General features: G+C 49.5%; 1 protein-coding gene across 1 annotated transcript; it reads left to right on the top strand.

Annotated features, from left to right (window-relative positions):
* The first annotated feature begins 493 nt into the window (after positions 1–493).
* Drg2 (developmentally regulated GTP binding protein 2) lies at positions 494–13,303 on the top strand. The gene is made up of 13 exons (XM_034506969.2): positions 494–664; positions 2,276–2,436; positions 5,216–5,305; positions 5,871–5,931; positions 6,587–6,677; positions 7,120–7,192; positions 7,310–7,400; positions 7,945–8,042; positions 8,347–8,423; positions 9,867–9,955; positions 10,540–10,598; positions 12,262–12,315; positions 12,628–13,303. The coding sequence occupies exons 1-13, from the start codon at positions 601–603 to the stop codon at positions 12,712–12,714; spliced, it is 1,095 nt and encodes a 364-aa protein (XP_034362860.1). The 5' UTR covers positions 494–600; the 3' UTR covers positions 12,715–13,303.
* Positions 13,304–21,491: the final 8,188 nt, after the last annotated feature.

Here is a 21,491-nt window from a genome sequence, read left to right as displayed (position 1 = left end):
TACATTTAATTTTAAAATTAAAACTAAAAACAAAAAACAATATTCCACATTAAGGCTTGCAATAAGTGCTCTTAACTGCTGAGCTCAGTTTTTAATTTTTCGTTTGCTTTACTATCTGACACTAATAATAGCTGTGCAAACCAGCTGGCTTCAAATTCGCAGCAATCCTCCTGCCCCTGCCTCCTGAGTGCTGGGGTTATAGGCTACCCTAGCAGGCTAGACCCCAGTCCTCTTTTAACGTCTTTACAAAATGGGAGCCATAAGACTTTCTGCCCATCTCCTTTTCTGTCACTATCAAAGAATAAAAAGGTCCCCCCTCTGCCTTTCAAACTCGTTGTTGTGGGTCTGGCCCTAATGGGCCAATGTCAAGAATGTCAAGACCGGGCTGGTCCTAGCACATCGCAGCTGCGTGAGGTAGGAACGAATGGTATCTGCTCTCTACGTGGTGTGCCCGGAATCCGAATCTCGCAGCACCGGGAGCTCAGGAGGACTCCATTCTTGGTGCGCTTCCTGGTTCTGGCTGCTTTTCCTCCCGCATCAGACGTGCGTTCCCAGCCTTGTAAGCTTTAGGCAGTGTGAGTCTCCGCCGAAGCTGCAACTATGGGGATCTTGGAGAAAATCTCGGAGATCGAGAAGGAGATCGCTCGGACGCAGAAGAACAAGGGTGAGGGCGAGATCGGAGGGGTCTCTTCTTCTATCCTCCTTGTTTTTCTTGTCTGTAAAATGAGGGAACAACTGGAGCCGTCCCCGAGGCCGGAGAAACACCAGGGAAATGCCGAGGCGTGCGTGAGGCGGGAGTGGGCACATTCAGCGATGTGGTTTCAGGGTTCTTGAGAGATCTGATCAGTGCTGGACTCAGTGTTCAAGTAGAGAAAGCTCAGCGCGCACAATAAGCCAGTGACCTAGAAAGGCAATGTCGGGTATTTTCCCCTAGGGTCCTGGTTGCTGGGCCTTCATGCTGAGAAGGGCAAGAGAAGACATCTCACAAAACAGCTTGTCCCGGCAGAGAGACAGGCGCCAGAGAGGTAGTGTCGAGGAAGTAAGGACTAGAGAATTTGTCCACTACGTTCTTGCTATGTAACCTTGTAAAGTTGTGTCACTTTTTGCCGACCCAATGTCCTCATCTGTAGCTAGGGATAACACCCGCTCTGTTGTAGTTCACATGTGCCTTGCCAAAGTGAGCACCTAATATTTAAAGTAAACCATCCCAAATATACAATACCAAGGAAGCATCAAACTGTAAGGGTTGGGGATCAGTGGGGAGAGGTGGAATTGGCAAGCAGTGTTCTTAGTGCTTTTCCGAGTCTTGAAGAAATGTGAAGGAGTTAGTGCTGTTGTCCTTCCTATTTTGCAGATAAACTGATGCACAAGGCTTAGTGACAGGCAGTAATGGCAGGGTGGGGTCGATCTGATTTAAACTCAGGCAACAGCAGGTTCATAGGCCTTGAGGCAAGGACATAGTCAGTTGGTCTGAGAAGGGTGGAAGGAGTAGGGGCAGGACAGGTGAGGTCCTCGTTTTTCAGTCTCAACCATGCCCAGGTTTTGATGCAGATTTGGTAAGACCTGAAATAGAATTTCTTCTCAGTAATGTAACCCGTGTCCCCCCAGAATTTGGAAACAGTATGGTACCCTAACAATACTATAAAGAAAAGCATGTGCAGTGAAAACAGTATGTTTTCCCTCAATGAATGCTGGGTGCTGTCAGGATACATAAAGTCAAAACAAAGCACAAGATGTCCATCCCTCTGTCTGGGGCTACAGTGGCCTCCTGGATCCCCTCAGGGGCGTCTCTCAGCATGACGAATTTGTGTGTCCCCTTCCTGCACACAGTGGTGCACCCATGGAATTCTAACATCACAGAAAATGCCCTGTGTCCATAGAGAAGCAGGGCAGACCCAAGGCCTTCAAGCCTGACCCAACTTTTCTCTGGACATCTTTGGGGTGTGACAAGTCATGAATTATCAGGAACTTCTGGCTGCTCAGAATTTACTCAGAATCTTTAGGGCAGCCACCAGTAAAGACTAAAGCTTCAGAGTGAGCAGAGAGCAGTCCTGTAACCTCCCATTTGCCCCAGGTACCATTAGTGCTGCCCCATCCCTGCTCCTTATGATGCTGAGGTGCCAGTGGGGTACCAAGGGGACCTTTGAGATCTCCTTGAGGTGACTGTTGTTTGGTCTTGGTGTTCTCAGTTAGCACTTGGCCCTGTGTGGGTCCCCACCTGACCCACCAGGTAAAGACCCTGACGCTTATTTCTACCTTGTTTTATATCCTCCAGCCACCGAGTACCACCTGGGCCTGCTGAAAGCTAAACTGGCCAAGTATCGGGCCCAGCTCCTGGAACCATCCAAATCAGCCTCATCTAAAGGAGAGGGCTTTGATGTCATGAAGTCAGGTGATGCCCGCGTGGCACTGATTGGCTTTCCCTCTGTGGGTAAGGTCAGTGATGGTCCGTGTGGACCTTGGGGGAGAACAATAGAGGGTCACCTACCTGCATGCCCATCCCTACCTCCCTCACCCTGACGAAGAGGCTACTCTCTCTGCTCCTTAGCAGCAATAGTTGGCCTTCCAACTCAGCCAGTGGCACACATTTATTCAGTGTGTACCTTGTGCCAGGCATTGTGCCTGATACTGGCATGCCCAACTCCGCCTACACATATTTCCTTTCAGAAAAGACAATTTGAGCAAATTCAAGTGTCATCTTAGTTGGTTTTAAACTCCAAGGAAGTCTAAGATCCTTCAAGATATGTCTGGGTAGGTGAAGACTTCTCTAGTGAGATGCCCTCCCTCTGTGAATGCTGGGTGCTGTCAGGATATATAACAGCTTGGAGCTTGCAGAGAGAGGCTTTTAGGGGAAGCCTGCCTGTAGACATTGGGAGAGCTGAGCTATCTGCTCGAGTGAGCATCAGGAGAACAGAGGTGATGAGTCAAGAGAAGTTGGGCCTCAGAGCTACCAGACAGACTGACCTGAGGTGATGTAGTCACTGTGAAGTTTTCTAGAAAGTTTCTTCTGGATAGTGGTTCAGTTAAATGTCCTATCTTGACTTACATTTTATGTGGTGAGATTAAGTAAGCATCTTTGCCAGGGCAGATAAGGTTTTAATACATTTCAAATATGTGCCACACTGGAGGTCAGAGGAGAACTTAAAAGAGTCAATTTTTTCCTTCTGTCATATGGGTCCTTAGGATAGACCTCACGTTGTCAGGCGTGGTGGCAAATACTTTTTATCTGCTGAGCCATCTTGACAGACAATAGGTTTTTAATACTAGAATGATCTTGGATTTTGTTGTTGTTGTTGTTGTTGCAGAGAGATGCCAGAGTCCTTATAACATTATTTACTGGTAACATTGTTACATGAGGATAGCACCCTTGTTACAGCCCATGCATTAATGTCTTTGTGTCTGTGCTTGGACTCACAGCTCCTTTAACTCCTGCCTCCCTACCCACCTGGATTCTCCCTCACATTCGCCTGTCCTGTCCCCCTGATTCTAGGCAGCCTCGGCACACTTTGATTTTTACTTTTTGTTTTGTTTCAAGGCCCATGTCTCGCTATGTAGCTCTACAGGGGCAGGAATTGGCTCTGTAAACCAGGCTGGCCTCAAACTCAGAGGAGAGCTATCTGAGTATCTCTTATCTCCTGAGTGCTAGGATTAAAGGTGTGCCCCTACCTTATCTGGCCCTGCTTTTTAGTTTTATTTTTCTCATAGTCACATGTGTATGAGGGTGTTTATGCCCATGTGTGCGTATAGGCGTGGAGGTTAGGGTGAGGTCCGGTGTCATTTCTTAGGCTTTCTACCTTGTTTTTTGTTTGTTTGTTTGTTTTTAATGATTTATTTATTTTTATGTCTGAATACTCTATCTGCATGTACACCTGTATGCCAGAAGAGGACATCAGATCACATAGCTGTTGTGATCCACCATGTGGTTGCTGGGAACTGAACTCAGGACCTCTGGAAGAGCAGCCAGTGCCCTTAACTGCTGAGCCAGCTCTCCAGCCCCTCCATCTTGGTTTTTTAAGAAAGACCTTTTACTGGCCTGGACCTTGTCAAGTAGGCTAGTCTTCCTGACCCCACCCCAGGGCTTTCCTCTGCCTCCACCTCCCCAGTGCAGGGAGCTATAGGACCACTCGTAGGTTCTTTACATGGGTGCTAGGGAAGCAAACACTTTTCTGATTCAGCTCCCCAGCCCCAACTCCCCAGCTCATTTCAGTACTGGGGAGAGCAGCCTTATGCCTCTGAGCCATAGTCTCAGCCTGATTTGATGACCTTGACGTTTTGAGGAAGTACTGCTTAGGTGTTACCTGAAGTCCTAGCTTTGGGACTATCTGACTGCTTCAGAATGATCCCAGCATGTGTCCCTCCAGCCAGATTCCTCTCCAGAGGCCTGGCTCATCTGATCTACTTCTTGCCCTAATCTGGGTTCTGCCAGTTCTCCAAGGAGCCCTGGTTTCCTTTTTGGGAAAATGGTTGTGGAAACTAAGACTGAGATGCTAGCTTACTTTTTAGCAGGTCCACTGGTATACAGACAATACAGCAGAAGGAAGATGGACACAGGAGGCTGCTCAAATGTAGGCCTGCAAGCACTATCTGGGTCTGCAGCAGGAGCAACTCCTGAATCCATCTCAAAGCAGCCACTGTTAACTTGGGTTCTTGCTATAGAGTAGGCATATTTGATTTGTTTTGTTTCCCCCCTCTGTAATTAGTGTATAATTTCTCTCTATAATAGAAAGAAAGTGTGCCCCTAATGAGTCCTGTCTTGCAGGGTGGGCCATCAGGTCTAGGATCAGGAATGTACCCAAAAGTTAGCCTCTAGCATCATACTGGGTATGGTGGCAGCCAGTACTCTCAGAACCAACTTCTATGTGCAGCCCCTTTACAGCCCCAGAGCAGCAGCAAGCTCAGAATTCTAGTCTCACTAGGACAATAGGGCCAGAGACAGGCTGCTGGAACAGGCGGGGAGAGCTTAGGGGCCAGGTCCCTCGCCTCAGACAGTTGTGAGGCCTCCAGAGAACATTGACACTGGTGTCAGTCCATGTTTGTAGGCTAGAGACCATGCTCTCTCTGAACAGTTATTTTGTATACTCTGCCGAGTCCCCAATATAAAGTCAAGGAAGGCTCTTGCTCTGTCTACCCAAGCAGCCCCTTATCCCACAGGGACTTGCCCAGGAGACTGAGTTCAGACTCCTTAGGGCAGTGGCCTTTTATTTTTCTCTCCTAGTCTACTTTCTTGAGTCTGATGACCTCTACAGCCAGCGAAGCTGCATCCTATGAGTTTACCACCCTGACCTGCATCCCTGGAGTCATTGAAGTAAGTGGACTGTGCCGGGCCCTACATGGAAGAGGTGTGCTTGTGTTTGCATCTGTGAAGTACGCATCATATAAGCATCTGAGATAGATGCCCCTATATGGGGATACCCTGCAATACTGGCCCTTTGGGGACCTGAGAAGGACCTGGCTGGCCTAGAATCCTAACTTGTCCCAGTAGATCAGACCCACATATGGCAGTTCTGCCTGGTGCCCCTCTGTTCTTTGCCCCATGCACATCCAGCTCCAGCCCCTTGGCTGCTAGCTGGTTGCTTCTTTACCCCTCTGTAAAGCCTCAGACTTCAGCCTTGCTTGCACGGGTACCAGCTGTTGGATGGAACCTTGTGTCTGCATATGAGTTGAGTTATTGATTGTACAGCAGTGTGTTCTACAGGCCTTCTCAGGCATCTCTAGCTCCTATATGGTAGTCTAAGCCAGGCTGAGGTGATGGGGCCCTGACTTGGCCATAGTTGGCATCAACTGTGGGCCCATTGTAGGTGCATAGGCCCAGGCAGGCTCCTGGCCACAGTAGCCCAGCCCTTGCCTCACCCTTCTCTTCTCTTTCCCAGTACAAAGGTGCCAACATCCAACTCTTGGACCTTCCTGGAATCATTGAAGGAGCAGCGCAAGGTGGGAGCAGGGCAGGGTGTGGGAGGCAGGTCGGATTTCTGTCACTAAGTACTGAAAATGGATGGGGCTGTTCTGGAGCCCACCTGTGGACCCCTAGTCCTGGTACCCTTGCCTTCCAGACAGGACGGGCTACAATTCAGATGCTGGTGTCATACTCACTTTGTGATCTTGATCCGGTGGTTAAATGCTTATCTTCACAATGGGCACAGTCATACTAAATACAGCAGTATTAAGGAGTAAATGAAAAAGTGTTCATGAGGCTGGGCTGGGCTTTATTGCAGGAAGGGGAAGGCCATCACTACCCTGTCATTCCACTTAAGGCAGTGACTTTTAGAATCAGTCTTAGCTGGGCTAAGGTGGTACACACCTGTATTCCCAGCACTCAGGAGGTGGGAGACAGGAAAATTGTGAGTTCAAGACCAGCCTAGGTTACATAAGTGAACATATGCCTCAAAGAAGATAAACAAAGCCAGACTCCTTGAATAAACAGCTCGTGGCTTTCCCTCAAAAAATGCCAAGAAAAATCATAGCACAGAGCAGAATGTAACCGGAATGGCAAGTGTCTGGAAGGGAGTAGGTGTTTCAGGCTGCATAGTCACATTGTCCTATCTTGCCTGGGCCTCACTGAGGCATACCCTTCCCTCCACCTGTGCAGGGCGAGGCCGTGGCCGGCAGGTGATTGCTGTAGCACGCACAGCTGATGTTGTCGTCATGATGCTGGATGCCACCAAGGGAGATGTGCAGAGGTCTGTGCAGCAGGACAGGGGAACCCACGGGGCTGGTACTGTGTATCTCTGGCTCAAGGGGTCTGTATCTAACCTAGCCACCACCCAGCCTAGGTGTCCTCCCTGCTAGATGATGTCCAGCTAGGATTGGTGATCTTAGGCTTGAGTATAAGGGACACAGCCTAGCCTTGGTTATTGCCCACCCCTGCTGTCAGAGCAGCACACTAGCCTGTCTCTAGCAGTAAGCCTCGGGAGCTCCTTACCCTCCTCTAGGCACCCATGAGGGCACTGTCTAGCCTCTGCTTTAGAAGCTTCGCCACAATTTTGGGCTGTTGGGTTGCTAGGGAAGGGACTAGAAGAGGGAACTGGCTTCTGTCCATGCAATCAGGGCTGCATAGGCCATGAGGAAGCTCTGTGGCTTGCTTAGAAACAGCCTGTGAAGGTTCACTCAGCCTTTGCCTAGGTCCCTGCTGGAGAAGGAGCTGGAGTCTGTGGGCATTCGCCTGAACAAGCACAAGCCCAACATCTATTTCAAGGTATGCTCACACTCTACCCAGGGGCAGCCTGGGAACTGCTTGGCCCTCCACATGGGATGGACAACTGATGTTGCTGCCCCTTCACCAGCAACTTTCCCTGACTCTCTATTGTTCCAGCCCAAGAAAGGTGGCGGCATCTCCTTTAACTCAATGGTCACACTGACACAATGCTCGGAGAAGCTGGTGCAGCTCATCCTACACGAATACAGTATCCTTCCAGGAAGGGCCTCCTATCCCGGGGCCGCTGGCAGGGCTCAGGACCCAGCCATACACTTGGCAATTGGCCTCCTGGCTCCTCGTTGGATGTTCAGGTGTCCAGATGACATCTAGAAGAAAGACAGAATGTCCTGGGCAGCTGTCCTGAGAACTGGGGTCTCTGGCTTGGAGAAGAAGCAGGGGCTGTGTTTGCAGGGTGCTAGAGAATGGGCCAGCGCTCCAGAGTCAAGAGGTACCAATGAGTGAGGCCAGGCAGGCCAGGATGGGACCTCCAGCTTTCCCCTGGTGCTGCTGGGATAGCCTGGGGTTCCAGGTGCTAGGTCACTCTTGACAGCAAAAACTGAAGTCACCTGTTGGTTTGTTTTTCATAATTTTATCTTTAGGGACTAGAGGTGAGAGAGTCCCTCAAGCCTTCAGAGCTTGTAGAACTTCACAGGCAGACTGTGGCTAGGTCCCTGTTGTCAGTGCATTTTACTGCTGGGCCCCATGCAGACACCATACCAGTACACAGCTTGCCCTTAATCTGAGCTACTCAGAGATCTTCAGCGCTGAGGTACTCTTCCGAGAAGACTGCTCTCCAGATGACTTCATCGATGTGATTGTGGGCAATCGGGTGTATATGCCCTGCCTCTATGTAAGTGGTGCGGTGGCCCAGGCCACGTGGCTTTTCTCTGAGTGTATCTCTTGCACTGCAGTGACCTAGATGGCTCCCACCCACTTCAGTAGTCTGCTGAGAGGAACTGAGAGCCAGGACTCTCCCCATATCACCTCCCCTGCCTCAGTGGCTGCTGGAGTCTTAGAGGGATGGAGAGCTTGAAACCAGGGTTCTTTTTAGGGGGGAGGGGTCCTCCAGCCAGAGTTATTGAGGGGAGCCAGCCCATGTGTTACCCTTAAGGCTCTGTCCCTGGTGTGACTGCTCCTCTGCTATCTAATCTCAGGTGTATAACAAAATCGACCAGATCTCTATGGAAGAAGTAGACCGTTTAGCTCGAAAGCCCAACAGTGTAGTTATCAGGTAAGAAGGTGGCTTCTTGCCACCTTTCAGATTGTTTTCTTGTTTTGAGACAAGATCTCTGCATAGCTCTGGCTGTCCTGGAACTCACTATGTAGAGGAGGCTGGCCTTGAACTCACAGATATCCAACTGTCTCCACTTCCCAACTACTGGGATTAAAGGCGTGCATCCCATGTCCTGTCTCTCAGAGTTCTAATCCCAGGGGATAAGGCCCTGGCAGGCCACCTCAGTTTGGAAGAGAGCTGGACCCTCAGCTCCTGTGAGTCACAGAGCCTAGCATCTCCTCCCAAGGGAGAGTTCAAAGCCCAGGAGCTACAGGAAGGGCTCCCATGGCTGCTGGATGGGTGAAGTCCACCTTGGCCCCACTTCTGCCCTTCTTTATTGCATGGATCAGTGACTCACTTCCTGAAGACACCCTACAGAGCTCCTTTGCAGGGAGGTTGTACTAAGTCCTCTGCTTCTCTGCCTCCCTCCATCAAACCAAGTGTTCTGATGGCTTCCTTGAGGGCCTGGCTTGTGGGAGCAGGTGACAGCTGAGGATTGTCTCCTAGACATTGCAGCTGCTGCAGAGGGCAACATCTGTCCAGATACTTTGTGCTGCGTAAGACATATTCATCCTTGGTTTTGGGAGATGGTCACCTTTCCCAGCTTATACTTACCACAGCATCCAGGGCCACCTGAGTCTGGCTGTCCCAAAACTTGGGTTCCTCTGTCATAGTTAGAGTTTCTATTACTACAATGAAACACTGTGATCAAAAAGCAAGTTGGGAAGGAAATGGTTTATTTTGGCTTACACTTCTAGATGATAATTCACCACTGGAGGAAGTCAGGCTGGAACCTGGAGACAAGCTGGTGCAGATGCCATGGAGGGGTGCTGTTTACTGGCTTGTTCAGCTTGTTTTCTTGTAGAACCTTAGCACTAGCCTATGGGTAGCACCACCCACAGTGCCTGGGGTCTTCCGCCATTGATCACTAATTGAGAAAATGCCTTTCAGCTGGGTCTTGTGGAGGCGTTTCCTCAACTGAGGCTTCTTCCTCTCTAATGATTCTAGCTGTGTCAAGTTGACACATAAAGCTACCCAGTACATGTTCCCTCTGTATTCTGAGATAACCTGTGGGTGGCCCTGGACCTTTAGCAATCCATCTGTCCTCTTTCGGGAAGTGTGAACATGCCCATGGTCCCAACACAGCAGGCTTCTGTCCCTATAACAGATACCATGGACTCCCTATAACATGCAGCCAAACTGGTCCATAGGAGGATGCTGAGCTCTGTTGGTTATGATGCTGGGTATCCAGAGGCACAGCTGGCATCATGATAACCTGCTTGTTAACAGGTGATGGCAGGGCCACATTGGCCTTAGTACTACTTCCAACAGTAGAGACTATATGGCCTCTGAGCCCCCAGGCCCTGCCTGCCTGCCTGCCTGACACTACCTTCTCTGCAGCTGTGGTATGAAGCTGAACCTGGACTACCTGCTGGAGATGCTTTGGGAGTACCTGGCTCTCACCTGCATTTACACCAAGAAGAGAGGGCGTGAGTTGAGAATGACAGCTCAGAAATGAGCCTCCCCCAACTTTCCCAGGGCTGCCAGCCTGTTTGTGTCAGCTTGTCTGTTAGAACGGGCCCTGCTCTTCTCTCCAGGCAGAGGACCTCGCTTGGACTAAACTCACGTGGCTGAGATGCTGGCTGTGGGGCAGCTGGTCTGAAAGCTGTGCCAGGTCCCCACTGGGCACAGAGGCACTGCTCTCTTGCTCTCTCTCCACAGTACCAAGTCACTTGTTAGGTTCCTTATTCTGTCTCCATCTCTGGTACACACTGCTTACCTGAATGTGGGGCAGTTTGTGGTAAGCTAGGAAGGGCTATGGCTTCCCTCCTAGGCTGCAGCATCCATTCACCCCTACCCATTCAGCCCACACATGCCATGGCTCCTCTCTGGGTTATGTAATGGATGACAGGGTGGCATAGCACAAGATTCTATGCTAAAGGTATGCCAGATAGTAAGGAGCAAGGCTGGGGGCCTGGGAGGTAGAATGAGTCTCTGAAGCCAGGAGCCCATTATAAAAGAAGCCAATCCAAGACAGACAGAGACTGGTTGACATCCTTTCATCTCCCTGCAGAGAGACCGGACTTTACAGATGCCATCATTCTCCGGAAAGGGGCCTCTGTTGAACACGTGGTAAGTTGAAAACCTACCTGAATGGCCAGGATGAGGCCTGAGCTATTCGTTCCAGCCAGGGTAGAGAGGGGTGAGGTAAAGCAGTCTTGCCTTGGCTTACCTGGTTATTGGACACTGAGATGGGTTCTTCCCGTGAGGTGGGCGGTGGTGGTGGTGGAGGAGGAGGAGGACCTCTCTTTTCCTGTCCAGTAGGGTTGGGTAACAGCTGCAGAGTGGCTAAGATCACAGTGAATAAGGCTCAGCTGACCACCTGGCACTGAAAAGGTCTCTCTGCTCCTGATATCACGGGGTTGGTGCCAGTGAAGGAGAACTGCCACCTTTTCACCCTTGCTGTTACATTATATTCCAATTTCTCCAGTGTGTATGGAGCTAAGCCCGGGAAAGGCCAGTTTTCTTCCTTCCCTCCAACCTCCCCAGTGGCAGGGCTGTTGCTCAGAACCACCACCTCCTGTGGCCACCATTGAGCCCCCAAGGGCTCCTGGGGCCTGGCTATTCTTCCATATTCCCCAACTGCCTAAGTCCAGGGTGGCTGTGGCTGCTTCCTGCCCCATCGTGCATTCACTGAACATCAGCTCCAAACGTGGTAGCCCTGGTCTTGCCAGAGCTTAGCAGATTTCAGGTCCTTGTCCCCAGAGCTCAGCTCTTGTGTGTGAGTCTGTGGTCTGCTCAGATGTAGTTCGGGAAGAAGTTTGGAGGGCATGGACTGAGGTGCCCTGGAGTCCAAACTAAGACTGAGTACAGATCTGAAGGAACATCCCAGTCAGGACTTTGTGGTCTTGGACATAAGAGTCCCTCTCCCTGTGAGAATTGCTGCCTGACACCCCTGAGTAGCATCAGGCCACACAGCCATGGTCCTGAGTTCTTTTCATAGGTTGTATTTTCCTCCATCCCTGATATTTCTCAGAATCTGTTTTCTGGGGACCAGGGAACCAACCATTCCTGCAGTCCCTCAGAAAGACAGGCAGGCCAGTAGTCTGCTCTAGTACAGCCTTTCATTTGGCAAGTCTAACCTGAGCCAACAGGGTACCAGCCTTGTGGTACTTGGATACACAGCTAGGCTAGTTACCTCTCCTTCTGGGCCCAGGTTTCATAGCCATTGGCTAAAGAGGGTTGAGAGGACTCCAGCTTCTTCTGGACCATGGTTATAGTGCCCCCTACTGGGAGCATGGTGAGCTGTAGACACAGGTGTTGGCCCTTCTGGGAGAGCATGTTCCACCTTGGACCAGGCTGCTTGTCTAGAGTAAATTGGCTCTCACCATGTATAGTATTCCTACCAGGAGGAAGGCATGGTGTGATGTGATATGTAAGATGCTGTAGGCCACAGCTGGAGTTAGGAGGCATGACAGACAGCGACCAAGCAGTTATGACTCCAAGCCAGGGTGGGTGTTCTGGAAAAGCCTTCCTGACCTTTTCAAAGGGAACGTGGGTACAGTTGTCCAGAAGAGACAAGCAGAGGGCTACTACCTGCAGAAGTGTTGCTGGGTGTGATTTCAAACCTGCCTAGAGCTGGGTGTGGGTAGGGTAAAGCAAGGGCCCATGCTTATGGGGCCTATGGCTGCCTTACCCATGACTTGGGCCATCAAAGGACCTCATGTGGGATGGTTGCTCAGCACAAGCCCCAGTTACAGGGCCTCATCATCTCCCTGACTTTCCTGTCCTGTAGTGCCACCGCATCCATCGGTCACTGGCCAGCCAGTTCAAGTATGCCTTGGTGTGGGTAAGTCTAAGCAGGAGCTGGGTGGAAGGCTAGACCCAACAGCTTCAGGGCTAGGCTCAGCACAGCATTCCTGGCAGCATCCCTGCCCTTCTGCATGGAGACTCTTGTGTCTGTCTGTCCTACCCCATGAATAACCGGAGTTGGAAGTAGGTCTTTCCATCTCCAAGACTTAAGTGAGATGCTTCCCTGTCTGGGCCCACTGAGTTTGTGCTATAGGAGCCCCTACTTCCTCTGGCATTCACCCCCACCCCCCAATCCCACTGTCCTTGACCATCCAGAGGCTGACATGTCCCCTCTGCCCTCTTCCATCAGGGAACCAGCACCAAGTACAGTCCTCAGCGGGTGGGCCTGACTCACACGATGGAGCACGAGGACGTCATCCAGATTGTGAAGAAGTAATCACACCACCTTCCTGCTGCTTGGCTCCCGGGGAGTTGGACCCCCTGGAACACACAAACAGGAACAGTACAAACATAAACCCCAGGAAGTGACTCTTGAGTTGGCTGGTTCATGATCTCCTTCAGTAAGCAGTGTTGGGACAGGCAAGGCTGGGGACCAGGGCTTAACTGAGGACATTCCCTATAAAGCCTGTACCTATGGTAGGCTTACCCAGCAGCCTACAGCCTGTGTCCATGTCCTGTGGTCCATCCGAGCACTCAAGGAGCTAGTTACCCACACCCTCCCAGCTAGACCTAAGCTGACCCAGCTCAGGTTGGGTCCCCGAGGCTGAGACTCCTGACAGCAACTCTAGCACATTGTGGCCTCAAGATGAAACCTTCCACAGGTCCTCCCAACACAGGGCTGTCCCTCGTGGAAGCCAGGGCCCAGCCAATGTCCTAAAGTGCCTCCCCCTTGGAGCCCCTCCCAGAGCAGCCTCCTGCCTGTGTGGGACCTCTGATCTGGCTTCGTTTCCTTCTGAGCTCCTGTGTCTGCCCTCCATTCTGAAATAAAATTTACAAAAAGAAAAAGCTGGTTCCTTCCCAGACCAGACCAGGGGAACTTGTGTTTCTGTGCTTGGTACAGTGGGAATGGGGAATGGGGCAGCAGGGAAGCTAACAGCCAATGGAAAGAGCCTGTGAGGGACTGGCCTGGGCCTGGGTAACCAGGAGAAGGCAGAATCTGCCCAGCCCAAGAAGACTGTCCAGAGGCTGCAGGTTCCCACCACTCCTAGCCCCCATGTCCTTTCTAGAGGCCAGGGTCAGTTGCCAGAATAGATGGCATCCTTAGGAAGCCCTTGAGACTGTTGGAATAGCAAAAGGCTTCTCTAAGTGCAGGGCAGCTGATGCTCGAGCCAGGCCGGAGGCTCCACTGGTGCCGGCTGAGTCCTGTGCTTCTGGCTGACAGTATACAAATGCTCTTGGCTACCTGAGAAGTGGGCTTTGGGGTGCTTTACCTGATTTCTCTACAATCACCAGAAAGGGAGAGAGCTTTAAGGCTGGAGCCAGACTGCAGTTCAGCCTACTGCTCTCTGGGCTGTTCCTTGCTCCCATGTCAGCTGCTCATGCTTTCCAGAGACAAAACAGGAATAATAGATGTCATTAAATATACATTGGGCCCCAGGCGGTCAATGTGGCAGCCTGAGCCTCCTTTCCATCTCTGTGGAGGCAGACATAGGACCCCCAGTAAACAGCATGCAGGTTGGGAGGCAGCCACAGGACCCAGGTAAGGGACCCTGGATCCTTGGGGTTCTGCCACTGGCCCCTGACATTGCAGAGAGAAGAGAAGGGGGCATCAGTAGAGCTGAACCTTAGCCTTGCCTTACTGGGTACCCTTCTAACCTTCACTGTCTTCTGTGAGATGGGCATAGTGCCGGTGTGACTCCTTGGCAACGGTGCTACACCAGGACAGGTAAAGATGTAACTATTTGTGGGGTACACCAGGACAGGTAAAGGTGTAACTGTTGGTGTGGTACACCAGGACAGGTAAAGATGTAGCTATTTGTTTCAGCTCCTTTCCCTAAGGGTTCAAGGGAAGGAATCCAGCACACAAGGCCTTTTCCTACTCAACTTCAGGGAAAGCCTGTCCTGGAAGATGCTGTTTAGTCCATGAGCCCCCTGGGCAGCAACCTAGCTCAGGCCTGTTCTGTTCCTTCAGTGTGGCTGGGAAAGCTGGAAGCTAGGTCGGGGGCAGTTCTGACTGAATTCTGGCTTGACTCCTGGACTAGCTGTATGTTTTTCAGGTGTCCCCATCTGTCCTGTCCTGTGTGTGTGACTGGGCTGTGTGACTGTAGCCATTCTGGTCCTACAGTCTAAGTCTGCATGTGAAAGGGGTGTCCACCTGTGTCACTAAGGTACTATTAACCACCCTGATCATTCTAGCCATCCTTTAGCGGAACCCCCCGCGTTCTCTCTCAAAATCCTAGCGACCCAAAGCCCAGGTCAGAATGAGCAGGGCTGCTTTCCCTTGCTTCCAAAGATTTCTTTTTACTGTGTTCCCAAGTGTTCTTCTTTGTACCTTCACCCAGAAAGTTAAATGCCCCAAGCTGTCTTCCCTTTCGTGACTCAGTTTCCCAGGTACAGTTGCCTCACCCGTGTCTCCCACCCAATGGCTCCTGATGTCTCTTGTTTCGAAACAACTATGATTGCAGCCATGCTTTCTTGGCTTTACCAGGCTCAACACAGCTGGCTGCCCCTGTCTCCTCTCGTGTCTTCCCTCTCGCTGTTCTCGGGGAGTTAGTGTCTCCTTTTGCAGGTATGCAGTCTCCCAAATAAAAAGAATTTATAATGGACTCAGGAGAAAGTTTGGGGACAGTTTGATTGGGGTCTGAGAGAAAAGCATCAGAGTAAACAGCTGGGACCCTGCAACTGCTGGGGCGTGCGTGCGTGCCTGCGTGCGTGCGTGCGTGCGTGCGTGCGTGCGTGCGTGCGTGCGTGCGTGCGTGTGTGCGTGTGTGTGTGTGTGTGATGGTTTGAGAGACAAGGAAGGCAGGTGTGCTCTGCAGTGGAAGACTCCAGGCAGCTGCATGAGTGGATGGTCCAAGGCAGGAGAATGGCTGGGCGTGGTGCCTCATTCCTTTGATCCCAACACTTGGGAGGCAGAAGCAGGCAGAGCTCTGTGGGTTCACAGCCAGCTGAGTCTACACCAAGAGATCCTGCCTTTAAAAGACGGGGGGGGGGGGTGGTGAGGGGGTTGGGGGGGGTGTATCAAACCAGTGGTACCCAAACAGATAAAAGAAAAAGCTACACTTTTGTGTCTGTGTGTACACACTGGTGTATTTGCATATGCTTGCATCCATGCATGTGGAATGCAGAGGTTTATGTGGGTGCCTTCGACCACTCTTTACCTTATTTTTTGAGATGGCCTTCTACTGAACCTGGACCTTACAGTTTTGTTTAGAATAGCTGGCCAGCAGGCTGCAGGAGTAACTCACCTGTCTCTGCCCTCCCTACTCCACAGCATGGGTTCCAGACATGCCACTGTGCCCTGCTTCTAGGTGGGTGTTGAGGATTCACAACTCAGGCTTTATGCCTGTGCAGCAACCGTTTTATCCACTAAGCCATCTCTCCAAACCCAAAAGCTATGCTTTAAAAAGGGGTGGGGTTATTTTTAATTATATGTATCTATACAGGAGTGAAGGTCCCCACAAAGGCCAACTGTGTCACACTCCCCTGGAGGTGGAGTTACAGGCATCTATGAACTGTCATGTCGGGGTTGGGAACCTGGGTCCTGTGGAAGAGCAGTGAGTCATCTCACTAGTCCTAAATTGACTTTTTTTTTTTTTTTTTTTTTTTTATTTTTTGAGACAGGGTTTCTCTGTGTAGCCCTGGCTGTCCTGGAACTCACTCTGTAGACCAGGCTGGCCTCAAACTCAGAAATCCGCCTGCCTCTGCCTCCCAAGTGCTGGGATTAAAGGCATGCGCCACCACTGCCCAGCCCTAAATTGACTCTTAAAAAGCGGCAGGCTCAGAAGTCAGGACTGCGGTCCAGCAAGCTGGCTCTGCTGGTAGAGCCTGTTGCCAAGCCTGATGGTTTTACATGGTGGAAGGAAAAAACCAACTTCAATTGAAGTTGTCTCCTGACCTCCACATGAATACACAATAAATAAAAGAATAAAATAAGGGTTTAAAACAATTCTGTAAACAATAATGTAATCACAGGAAGGGCCCCTGGTATACAGTATGCATAAGAGATAATAATCGGTTCCCTACTTCCTTACACACACGTCAGGAAGATCACCTTTCCTGAGGGGCAGCCTCCTAACTAGTGATTGACAACTTCTTGGATTAACTCTTGTTTTGCTTTGTTTTTCGAGACAGGGTTTCTCTGTGTAGCCCTGGATGTCCTGGAACTCACTCTGTAGACCAGGCTGGCCTCGAACTCAGAAATCTGCCTGCTGATGCCTCCCAAGTGCTGGGATTAAAGGCATGTGCCACCACTGCCCGACTTGGATTAACTCTTAAGGGAGGGATCAATAGGATGTTTTGTGGGCAGTCTGTTTAGACTGCTATGGGTTTTTAAGGGGGTTGTAGAGGAAAAAGGTCTCACATCGCCCAGGATGTATTTCCTGTGTAGCCAAGAATAACCATAAATGTCTGATCTTCCTGCTTGCCTTTCCCTGTTACAGGTGAATACTGAGGTCTTGCTGGTATTTCCAAGTTCTTGGGTCCTAGGCCAAGGAACTGGACAGGGCCATGAGGATAGTGGCAGTGTAAGTGGGCATCGTTCTTAAGCTCTTCTGGTAGTTGTGGAGACTTAGACAGGTCTTGCTGTAGGGAACAACAGAGTCGTTTTAGTCTGTGTGGAATTGGCTTCTGGTTACCTTAAGCTGTCAGCCAACATCAGAAACATCTTTGAAAATGAAACATTTGAGTAAAATCTGTCTACCCTCATTGCCACAGTCACTGCAGCTTCTAAGTATCTGAGATGCCCACACACTACAGAATCTGCCTGGAAGAGGAAGCTATAGGTGTAGAAATGTCTTCTAACTTTTAGGTGAGGACTCCCAATGTTACCTTGTGGGTGGGCCGTGTGGACTGCGATTGTCAAGGCAGAGGCAAACACAACTCCTTTGGCTAACTGGCATCCCCACTAACACTGGTTACTACACAAGTTCACTTAGTAACAGATCCTAGGTCATAAATTAGGCGGAGAGTGGAGCCCCTATATTACAAACAAAGTTAACACTTTAAGGGTCTTGTTTGGTTTTGAGAAAAGGCTCTCTATATAGTCTGGCTGTTCTGGAGCTTGATAAGTAGACCAGGCTGACCTGGAACTCACTGAGATTCTTCTGCCTCTGCCTCCAGAATGCTGGACATAAAAGTGCAACATTATAACCAGCCTATCAAAATTGACATTTGTCACTGTCACTTCACAAGTCGTCCTGAGTGCCTGATGGCCTCAGTTGCTTGAGTAGGGCTTTTAATAGGAAACCTTGAATGGTATCAGTCTGTAAGGACTCTGAGTTTGAGACTAGCCTGGTCTACAGAATGAGTTCCAGGATAGCCAGGGCTACACAAAGAAACCCTGTCTCAAAAACAAAACAGAACAAAACAAAAACAAAAAGGTAAGAAGAAAGGAAAATTGAAAGAAAGAAAACAGGCAAAACAAAAACAAAAAAAGCACAATGAACACACACAGAGACACAAAATCAGACACCATATATATAATATATTGTCTATATATATAATATATATATATGCAAAAGACCAATAAGATTTTTTTTAAAAGCAAAATAAAACAAAGCCTATCCAAAAATACTACTGAGTTCATTTTGTTTTCCCATTTACTCTTAGGCATGGGACCTACCCTTAGGTGTAGTTTATATACCCAGCCACACTCCATTGGAGAAAAGCAGTATTTCCTTTGCAAGTGGTTGGTTAGGTATGGAAAGTCATGTCCACTTCCTTTCGAAGTGCTTGGGAAGGACTCAGACCAGCACATGCTGCACAGTCCCTGGAACTCAGTGCACATGTACATTACCCTGATGTGTCTGGAAGCCAGGGTTTCCTTGGTGTCTTCCATCTCCAATCTTAGAATCTTTCTGCTCCCTTTTCTGCAGAATTACTTAATGGTTTCTTTTGTCTTGGCACTATTACTTCATTCCGAAGGAAACACCAGCAGCCTAGTGAAAGCAAGCACTCAGAATCGTTCACTTGTGAGGCACACTTGCGGCAGTGCCTTCCTGCTTATCGAGAAGCTGCAGGAAAGGGGACAGCCTAGACAAACTTAATTCTGGGGTTGGTTTTTGTTTGTTTGTTTGTTTATTTGTTTTGTTTTTTGAGACAGGTTCTTTCTATGTAGCCCTGACCAGCCCGGAATAAACTATAAAGACCAGGTAGTCTCAAATTCATGGAGATTCTACTGTCTCTGCTTCCCAAGTGCTGAGTGCTGGAATTAAAAGCAAGTGCCACTGTGCCTGACCTTGTTTTTATTTATTTGGCCTTGGTCAAGATGTTTTTCTTTAGAAGCAAACTTATTCTGGTTCTCAAGGATGTCCTCTAGGAAAAAGAACAGAAAGTAAGCTTGCCAAGATGATGCAAGGAAAGAAAAAAAAAAAAAAAAAAAAAAAAAAAAAACAAGAGGCCTCACCAGGTGGTGGTGGCTTGTCAGGAGTGAGTGTGTGTGTGTGTGTGTGTGTGTGTGCGCGCACACACCTTTAATCTCAGCATTCAGGAAGCAGAGGCCAGCCTGGTCTACAGAGGTAGTGCCAGGACAGCCAGGGCTTGAAAAGACAAAAATAAACAAAAAGAAAAGAAGCCTCTGCAGTAGGGGAGCCATCCTTCATACTCATGTGCAAAGTCCTCAAGAGGCCTGTCTTAGGGTTTCCATTGCCATGAAGAGACACCATGACCAAGGCAAGTCTTATTAAGGACATTTAATTGTGGCTGGCCTACAAAGTTCAGTCCATTATCATAGCAGGAAGCATGGCAGCATGCAGGCAGACATGGTGCTGGAGGAGCCAAGAGGGTCTACATCTTGATTCTAAGGCAACCAGGAGGAGACTCTGTCTTCCACAGGAAGATAGGAGTCTCTTAAAGCTCACACCTACAGTGCCATGCTTCCTCCAATAAGGCCACACTTATTCCAGCAAGGCCACACCTCCTAATAGTGCTACTTCCCATGGGCCAAGCATATACAGAACCACTAGGCCCTCCTACCAGAAACTCCTGTAGAGTCCACAGGAAACTCAAAAGCACTGCTTTGAATCCTGGACTCTGGACTCATTCATCCTCAGCCAGGTCTCACCCAGACACACGTGTTCTCTTCCAGGGACCAAGGACTACTACACTGCTCTAGGTGTTTCTGGTTTTTTTTTTTTTTTTTTTTTTTTTTTTTTCCCTTGGAATAAGATCTCTTTCCTAAGAGGCTCTACAAGCCGGGCAGTGGTGGAGCACATCTTTGATCCCAGCACTTGGGAGGCAGAGGCAGGTGGATTTCTGAGTTCGAGGCCAGCCTGGTCTACAGAGTGAGTTCCAAGACAGCCAGGGCTACACAGAGAAACCCTGTCTCGAGAAACCACACACACACACACACACACACACACACAAAAAAACAACTAAAAAAGAGTCTCTACAAAAGAGCCTGAATATGGACAGCCCCAATGTTTCCCAGTTTAAAAAATGCAAAGTGGGAACCGCCCCTTGCTTTTCTTTTTTTTTTTCTCCTTCCTACCTTCCCCTCTCCTCCCCCAGGGAATGAACACCACCACCACCGCCCTGCTACCATCTTGACAGCCTCCGGGGAAGCTGAGCTTCTGCTGTTCAGCCACAGCTGTATGCATACATCACGGCCTGTGTGGCTGCTATGCTGTCATCCCACACCACAACAGAAGGCAGAGTCCCAGAGCCACCTCTAAGGCATTGTGGCTGGGCATGAGCCCACCCTATCAGAGCAAGGGACTAGGTACACAACACACACACACACACACACACACACACACACACACTAGTATGTAATACAACACAGGAGGGGACTAGAGAGATGGCTGAGCAGTTTAGAACACTTACTGCTTCCCCACCCCCTTCTGCCCCGAGACAGGATTTCTTTGTATAAACCTTGCTGTCCTGGAACTCACTCTGTAGATCAGGCTGGCCTCAAATTCAGAGACCTGCCTACCCCTGCCTCCAGAGTACTGGAATTAAAGGTGTGCCATCACCACTCAGCCACTTGTTGCTTTTACAGAGGACCTTGCTTTGATTCCCAGAACCCACATGGTGGCTCACCAACACTTGTAACTCATAATTCCAGAGGATTTAATGTCTTCTTCTGGCCTCCCAGACATACACGTGGTATGCTGACATACCTACAGGCAAAACACTCATACCTATAAAATGAATCTAAAAAAAAAAAAAAAAACAGAAACAAACAAACAAACAAACAAACAAACAAAAACCTTAGAAAGATGCTGAGGAATAGAAAGAAGCAGGTTGGCTCCAGGTGTGGCTCCTGCCACAGCTCCAGCCACACACACACACATTATGCACACGTCAAGTGGCATATGCTGGTAGCTCACCAACTGCCACGGGTGAATATCAGGGCTCAGTGGGCACCCACTGGTGTTTCCAGGCCCTTGTGTCCTGGAATAAGAAATTGGAAGGAGAGGGCCAGCAAAATGGCTCAACAAGTAGAGGTTCTTCCCACACAAGTCCAATGACATGGAATCTACATGAAGGTGTAAGGAGAGACTTAGCTCCACAGTTGCCCTCAACCTCCACACATGTGCTATGACACATGTGCACACACATGCACACAATCTTTTTTTTCTTTTTGAGACAAAGTCTATTTGACCTGGCTGTCATGAAACTTGCTTTGTAGACTGTCCTGGCCTCAAACTCACAGAGATCTGCCTGCCTCTACCTCTCAAATGAGATTGAAGGCATTCTCTACTACACCTAAAAATTTTTTTAAATTTTATTTTATTTAGCTGGGGGGAGTCCATGGAGGCTGGAATGGGGGCATTGGATCCCTTACAGCTGGAGTTACTGTATTTGTAAGCTGCCTGATGTGTATGCTGGGATCCAAATCCCAGTGACCTGTCAACAGTAAGTCCTTAACTACCGTCTCTTCAACCTCCCATTCCCTACCCCAGTGCATCACAAATACACATAAAAATTAATAAACTGGACAGGGATGCATGGATAGTTGTGGAGGAAGAGACAGGAAAGAAAGTACTCCCAGGAGAGGAAGCGGGCCTGGACTAGGAAGATCGGAAACTCAAGGGCACCATGTCCCATGGC

The sequence above is a fragment of the Arvicanthis niloticus genome, chromosome 6 (assembly GCF_011762505.2).
Source record: "Arvicanthis niloticus isolate mArvNil1 chromosome 6, mArvNil1.pat.X, whole genome shotgun sequence".
NCBI classification, from domain to species: domain Eukaryota; kingdom Metazoa; phylum Chordata; class Mammalia; order Rodentia; family Muridae; genus Arvicanthis; species Arvicanthis niloticus.
The sequence above is the reverse complement of the archived record's forward strand: the minus strand, read 5'-3'. Positions and strand labels throughout refer to the sequence as shown.